Here is an 8,138-nt window from a genome sequence, read left to right on the forward strand (position 1 = left end):
ATGATTTCTTGCACAACGGATATGCCGTAATCATGCCTTGCCTAAACTTTTCATGATGAGAGCAAAGTTAGGTAAGTGGGGGAACACACAAAGACACAAGGTCATTTCTTCAGAGAGAAAGGAAAGAGGGTTTGACATTCTGGCCCTGGATCACTGATGCGGCAGTTGTGTTTCATTAAACGAACGGAAATTGTGAGATATTTTGAGAAACAATCGAATCTGAGAACAGACTAAAACATTACAAATCAAGCTTTATTTGAAGACGACTGCCAGCACAAAGGAAACAGTTTCATGTTGTGTCTACGCTTCAGACAACTCAAGTCAAAACATACAGGGTGACTGTTCAGAAAGAAACCTCATTTTAAAGAATCCTATGAATTCAACAGATCAAGTTTTGAAACAATGGAGAACTAGGTAGAAATTGACGGTATGCAGTATTCTGAGCACTTTAATAGCAGTTCTCCAGATAAAATGATGTGGAGAAAGAATAGCTTTTGACACTCTTGTACTTAGTCCCTGGTTTATGTGCTCAGGAGACAGCAATGTCACTAACAGATATAGTGTAACAGATACAATGTTTCAGATGATAGTCATACCTTCCTGAGTCTGTTGTGGTAGCACTTCAAAAGGCTTTCCAATGGTTCTGGCAGCACTAGGGAGCTTACAAAATGTGACAGTGATGTTCAAAACATCATGCTAGCTGTAAATGTGATCTCTTGTGAATTTCGAGCACAGCCTAATGTCACCTCCTAACTGCAATTATCAGTTTCACTCACACTACATCCATCTGAGATCAAACTTTAAATTATAAAACATAGGACATAACCAAGCAAATAAACTTAGCATTTAACAGTCAACAAACAAGCAATAATGTCAACAAACAAGCAATAATGTCAACAAACAAGCAATAATAATAAAAAAGAAACCAAACATTTCTTAAACATTAAATAAGCTTTTTTCCCCAAATATGGTTAACTGATTCTGAAATGACACATGTACTTGACACATGTGCTAATAGGTACTACATATTTCAATTTGTGAGTTGATTAAAGCCTCTTTATACAGAAACAAAAGGCCTGAGAAATGATGACACTATTGCTCCTTAGTCCTATGCAGCCTCACAACAAACGCATTATAATTGATCCAAAAGCCTGTCAGCACCTTGTTCCTATGGAAGATCTCCGTCTTCACAGGTTGAGCCCTGTGTAATATTAGCATAGAAAAAAATACAGTCGTCCTGAGTTAACTGTCACGCAAGCTACGCATGTGAATACAAACAATGCTGATCTGACAGTGGTTGACTTCCGAAAGGGCCTCTGGAATCAGACGCCCACTGCTGCTGTTGTATGCAAACAGAGCAGACGAGAGGACGTTCAGTCTGTATTTGAACCACTCACTCATTCTCTACATAGTGCAGTATATAGTGAATAACCACCATATAGTTGTTGACTATATGGAGCACTATGTAATGAATGGATGGATGTTTAGAGTGCAGGGGGAGTCTGGTCTCACCCCTCTGGCTGGTCGCAGTGAGCGGCCTCCTCAGTGTAGACCACCACCCTCTCCCCCGCCTCTCCCTGGGCTTCCAGATGAGCGGCCTCCTCGGGGCCTGCCTCAGCACTCTGGGCGTAGACGGCGCCCTCTAGCTGCAGGGTGGAGTTGTCCAGCTCGGTGACGATGTAGTGAGTGCCCTCGTCGTTGACGATGACCTGCGTGAGGCCCTCCTTCATCATGAGCTGGCTGGCGGCGAACTGGAGCACCTCCTGCACCATCTCGTCATGGGGGGTGTCCGACGGGCCGTGGCTGACCACCTGGGTCACCATGCCGACGGGCTCGGGCCCCTCCTCCCCGTCCAGGACCTCCCTGTAAACCTGCACTTCTCCCTCTCCCTCGGCGACTTCCTCTCGAGGTTCCTCTTCCTCGCCGAGGCCTTCCTCGCCCGAGACCGTGGTGGTGATGATCTCTCCGTCACTGTCCGTAGTGGTGATGACCTCTCCGTCGCCACTGCCGCCATCCTGCTGGCCGAGCTCGCTCACCGCACACAGGAGTGCGTCCAGCGCCGACGACGACGACTCGGACACCATGACGTGACCCACCTCTGTCGTGCCACCACCCCCTCCCATCACGGTCGCCCCCTGTCCTTCCAAGATGGCCGCTGTGGCTGCCTCCATCCCCCCGCCCGACTCCACCAGCACGTACTGCGTGGCGCCGTGCGGCAGCTGCAGGTGTGCAGCTGCGGCGGTCGCCGCGGCGCTTGTTGCCGGCCGCCCGGACGACGTGATGAGCTGTCCATCCTCGGTGATGTGCAGCACCTCGGCCACCTGCCCGCCCATGGCGAGCGTCTGGAGGGTGGCGGCCGCCGACTCTTCCAGCGCCTGCTCCACCGCCATGCTCCCCCCAGTGCCGCCGTCGAAGCCCTGGATGATGATGACCTGCTGCACCTGCTCCGAGCCCACGCCCTCCAGGCCCGAGGCGCCGATCCTGCACAGCGTGGCGGCCGCTGACGAGGAGGGGTCGTCAGGGGCAAAGGCCAGTTCCGCCTGGACGAAGGTGGCTCCCTGGCCCTTCAGACGACACTCAAACGACTTTGACACAATGCCTGTGAAGGACACGCACAAACACACACACACACACACACACACACAAAGAGACAAGGACGACTCTGTTAATCTTCTGATTCTCACAGGGAAACAACTCTTCCACCTTTCCAACTAATCCAGAAAGCTTTAAGTAATACCTACACTGCACATTAAACACAGGATGGAAATAATTATAACTTTCCCAGCTGTAATCCTGAAAACTTCATGCAAAGGCTATACAGCATGTTAAATATAAAATTTAGATTATAAAAATCACTATTCCCCTACAGTAGTCATTAAATGTTCCATCCTAACAACACATGAATAGAAATTATGTCTGGCAAAAAGGTGTGTGTGTGTGTGTGTGTGTGTGTGTGTGCAAAAATGAAGGGGTCATGTGCGCGGTGGGTGATGATTCATTTCATGTCAGCTGTGAATTTACACTTGCATCCCTGTGCTAAAAGAGTAATTATGACTTTGTGGATTGGCACATAGTTTGTTTTAACAGGAGAGCAGAGTGACAATTTATTAATCCTGAGCGCAGGATGAATAGGAGGGAGGGGGGGGGAACATTAAGGGCTTCAGATGGTGCTAATTGATCTCTTCTGTGGCCTGATCACAGGTTGCTATGGCGTTGCCTGGGTGATGAGCAGTGATGAAAAGAAACATCATTGTTTGAATCGACGCTTTTGAAAAAAGAACTAAGAGGCAAAAAAAAAAAGAAAATGCAGTAAAGAGACAGAGAGGGAAAAAAAAAGTCAACACTGACAGACTGAATGAAGCTGTCCACGCAGACCAAAGCAATCAATCCCAGATCAAGCGGCGCAAGGCCCAGAGGCTGATCGAGGGCCTCAACGAACAGGCCGATTGGGGTTAGTGTGTGTGTGTGTGTGTTTGTGTCTGTGTGTGTGTGTGTGTGTGTGTGTGTGTGTATGTGTGTGACTCGCCTGCTGCTGCCTCGAGTGATGCAAATGATTGGATTAGTGTCCAGATGGATATTTTGCTGAGCGTTGCAGAACTGGCTTTGTGTGGCTTGTGTTTGCACAGGTGCTGAGTGACATGAGAATATAACCCCCCTGTGTTCACATCCACAGAGAGAGACACACAGACACACACACACACACACACACACACACACACACACACACACACACACACTCCTCTTTTAACCAGTCGACCGGCTCTCATCAATGATTCATCCCTCCATTTTTCCAACTGACATTTGCTGTGTCCAGTTCTGAGCGAGGGGGGCCCATTTGATCTCGGCAGCATCGGACGTCGCTGCGCTGCACTGTGCCGAGCGTAGCTGAACTGAGAGGTCAGCTCGTGACCCTGTCTTCCGGCGGCAGCTCATTCTACACTGTCCCTACAAGGGCCCTCGGTGACCCGCTACAGCACGGCGCAGGACACCTGCTCACCGGGCCAGAGCAGTCAGTCAGGGCAGCCTCAGTCCTCCTCAGAACTCTGGGCCACCTCAGGTCAGTCAACTCAGTTCTGCTCAAATCATTTGCACACGCAGTAGTGCAGCTGAATATGTGGATGTTGAGATCAGCAAAACTCAAAGTCATTTGATAAACTCATATACTCCAAAATATATTCAAAAAGGCCAAATATACAATCTCTGAAAACAGATGAATCTATGGCAATAACAAAAAAAATCTTCTATAACAACAACAAAAAAACAGAAAATAATTTTTTTGAATAGATAGACAATTTTCTATTTTTATTTGACTCATCTTCAGGCATATTGCTTGATGAGAACCTGTTCTCAGACAGGAGGGGGGGGGGGGGCATCTCCCTAAGGCTAGCCACGCATCACGTGACACCAATCATCAACGGCTCAGCCGGTTCAGGCACACGGCAGGCAGTGAGCAGTCTTCAAAGGCATGTGGCAGATAGCAGCCATCACGACAGGAGTCAAGCGGGGGGGGGGGACAGACAGGGAGATGTGTTTGACTGACATCTGGCGCTCCGAGCGCCCGTGCCAGGTTGAGACGCCGATGCGCTCTAGGCACCTAACTGACAAAATAAAGGAGGGAAGTGAGCGTGCAGATGTGCCACTCTGTCATCTGCACGTCGCCTTGCCTTCTAGCGCCTTCTCTGCATCTGTCTCTGACAGGCTGCTACAACAGCTACCGCACACACACACACACACATGTAGCTCATAGACAATCCAGCTCGGCTAAGTTCTGTACAACACTCTCTGATGCTATGTTATGGCCAAAGCCACTTATGCACACTGCAATGGTGGTATTGCGTGTGTCTGTGTGTGTGTGTGTGTGTGTGTGTGTGTGTGTATGTATGTGTGTGTGTGTGTGTGTGTGTGTATGGGTGCATGCGTGGATGATACGTTGTGATGACATCTCCCATCAGAATGAAATATAAGCCTAGATAGGTTGGGGTGATTGTAGCGTGGCTGAGGATGCTTTCATTAAAAGCAGGGCGAAAGCTCTCGCCTGGAAAGATTACTGGCCCCCAGACTGCGGTGAGCCCCTTGGTGCTCCTTCAGTGGGCAAGGGGAAAAAAACACTGTTCAGACAAAAAGAAACGGTCTGATTGTGAAGCAGAAATAACGTTAAATTGTGATAGTTTAGAATCGCTACTTTTTATAATATGCCTTTTTATAATATGTAACACACGTTTCAAAGGCCTTGAGAGGTAAGTGAGGGTTGTGTACGCTGTGCATTATCGTTCCCTAAAGCTGAGCTTTTACATGCACTTTTATGGTAAATATTCTCTAAAAAGAAAGAAACACACAAAAATAAACCACATTTTCTTTGGTTGTAGATCCCAATTTGGATAGAACTGTTTCCATTTCACATCACGCTTCTTTAGCTCAGGGCTAATCCAGGAGTTCAGTGCACTCCTGCAACAAAGGCATAGAGCCAAATGCATCCCTGCATGGGGTAGATGGGTTAACCTATGTAAGGGAACTCCCATATCTCAAAAGGTTGGACTCATTAGCAAGGTCAACCAATCAGCGGTCCAAAGGTCTCCACAATAGTCGACACTAATTAAAATGGAGTGTTTTTAACAGTCTATGCCATGCTTTAATTGGTGTTTTAAAAACAAACAAAACAAAACAGAGTATATTATATTTGCTGAGTTAATTTGGAGGGCACAGTAGTATCTACTGAGTGACCGCAAGTACAGTAAATCAATGGGGGATTCATTGGTCAGTGAGGATGAGGATGTGGTGTGCTTGCTGACAGGAGCTGCACTGCAGTCTAGTGGCTTCTAAACAGGGCTGATAGCCCAGCCGTGTGTGTGTGTGTGTGTCTGTGTGTCTGTGTGTGTGTGTGTGTGTGTGTGTGTGCTTCTTCCCCGTTCCCATAAAACTGTGTGCAGGAGTGGCGCATGTCACATTAGCAGCTAGTGCTGTCTGCTCAACCACCCTGCCCGTTCACCCACTCACTCACTCACCCACCACCCGCCCGCCCGCTCCCCTGGAGTCCTCGTGCTTGTCGGGGGGTTTATGGGTGTCACTCCTGGTCGGCGCCCGCCCGACCTTAGCCCGGCGATACCGGCGCCGAAATGATCAAGTTAATGTTGCCGTCCATCCCATCCCTGCTTATACCGCCACAGCGGCCGCCGTGTAGAAGGACAACATTTGAACAGCGCGATTTGGCTCCCGTGTTCGAGCCAGAGGTTCTCCCTGATTCTCGTTTAATATGTGTTTTGAACGTTCTGACTGACTGGTTCCATTAACAGGGGAATTCTTGCTGTGTGTGTGTGTGTGTGTGTGTGTGTGTGTGTGTGTGTGTGTGTGTGTGTGTGTGTGTGTGTGTGTGTGGAGGGGAAGACGTGAGATGTGGCACTGGGCCCACAGACAAAGAAATCATCAGGAGAAAACGAAGTGAGCGAGGGATGCAAGTAAAGAAGGAGAGGGAGGGCTACAAAGGAGAGTGAGTGTGTGTGTGTGTGTGTGAGTGTGTGTGTGTGTGTGTGTGTGTGTGTGTGTATGTGTGCGAGACAGACGGAGATAATGAGATGGACATGGAGAGCAGAAGAAGTGATTGAGATGGTGAGCGAGAGCGAGAAAGAGACAGAGAGATGGAGGACAGGAAAGACAGAATGAAAGAAGGAAAGAAGAAAGAGTGAGAGAGAGAGCAGAGCAAGCTTGAAGGGTGAGAGTGAAGGAGGAAGAGAGAAAGAGACAGCAGAGTGAGGCGGAGAGAGAGAAGAACGGAGAGACAGACTTCGCTAGGGCGGGTAGGTAGATGGACTGGCAATTGAAATGTTTCAGATGTCATTTCCTGCCTAGGCGAACGCAGGGCCGGCTGAGTGCGGAGCGAGGATCAAACGCCGGCTTAAGACTACTCCCCTGAAGCCCGTCTGCACATCAAACGCCTCCACTTTCGTCCATCACACATACACACACACACACACTCACTCACTCCCCCGCTGAGCTACAGGGGAATGACCCCCAACATGGCAGGCCCTGACCCCTTCATGACTAGCGGCCCACGCAGACGCGGTCTGAAAACAGGACAAGGCACCGGAGGGAACATTTCCCCTGTCAGTCGGCTGAAAGTAAATCACCCCTTTTTTGTGTGTCGGAAACTAATGATGCCTTTGCGCTCAAAGTCTCAGCAAATTAATGATGTCTTCATCTGTTTGTCCAATCAGCTTGATTAGCAGGAGCAGTGTGTGCAAAGATCGCTGCACAGGCTTTTTGTTTCCTCAAGGCCCAGTTTTAGGATACAAACAGCTTGAACGCGAGCAAAAGCTCTTCAAACATGCGCTTTTGTCTCGTGGATTAAAATGGCCGTCTTTTGTGATTTGTTTCCTTGTCTGTCTAAATATAAGCCGCGCTTACAGTAAATGATCAATCAGGGGGAGGCTTCAGAGAAGAATCAAAAGGGATTTGGTCCGGGCAACAAAAAAAAAAAAGAAGTAAGAATCACTCACTGAAGGACAAGTGATGGCAGCCGACGCCAGGCCGTCTCCGGGCTGTCGATACGCGACCTGTTTTGTACCGCGGCTGCCGCGCAGAGACCCAAGATGACTCTGACCTTCTCGGGACTGACAAATCTGACACCGGGTATCAAATCTCTCCGCTGGTGCTGTGCATGTCCCCCCATCCACTCCCCCACCTCACAGCCCAAGTCCCCAAATCCTGGTAGGGCTTCTGCAGGCTAAAACTCTGCCCACAAGGCTCGGGCCAGTGGAAGGGGAATAAAGTGGTGGCCATAAACCCAACAGCTATCCTCCAGAGTATACTGGTGTATTGATTAAGGGATCGATGGCCTCTCTAGTGAATATGGCTTCAAGTGGATCAATTCGGGAGGGGAGTGCATGTGAGTGTGTTTGCCTGTGAATGTGTATGTGGTGTTATGCGTGTGAGTGTGTGTGCATTTATATGTGGCTTTCAGGGGACGTTATACTAGGATGTTGAGGGAAGGCTGTCTTGTAACATTTAAGAAATTAACCTTTACCGTGTGCCCCGAACAAGCTAGATCAATTAAAGTGATGGGATATTTTTTTTTACTCGGTTACGAAATGCTGACTGTCCGTTATCAGGCTTTTTACACTTAACATTACGATCAATTACATTAC

General features: G+C 48.7%; 1 protein-coding gene across 1 annotated transcript in view; it reads right to left on the bottom strand.

Moving 5' to 3' along the window:
- Positions 1–231: 231 nt before the first annotated feature.
- Positions 232–8,138, bottom strand: part of znf407 (zinc finger protein 407) — a 139,036-nt gene continuing 131,129 nt past the window's right edge. The window contains exon 9 of the mRNA XM_048260847.1: positions 232–2,599. Within this exon, the coding sequence (XP_048116804.1) occupies positions 1,509–2,599 (1,091 nt within the window). The 3' untranslated portion in view covers positions 232–1,508. The remainder of the gene's footprint in view (positions 2,600–8,138) is intronic.

Source organism: Alosa alosa, chromosome 13 (assembly GCF_017589495.1).
Source record: "Alosa alosa isolate M-15738 ecotype Scorff River chromosome 13, AALO_Geno_1.1, whole genome shotgun sequence".
In the NCBI taxonomy this organism is placed as follows: domain Eukaryota; kingdom Metazoa; phylum Chordata; class Actinopteri; order Clupeiformes; family Clupeidae; genus Alosa; species Alosa alosa.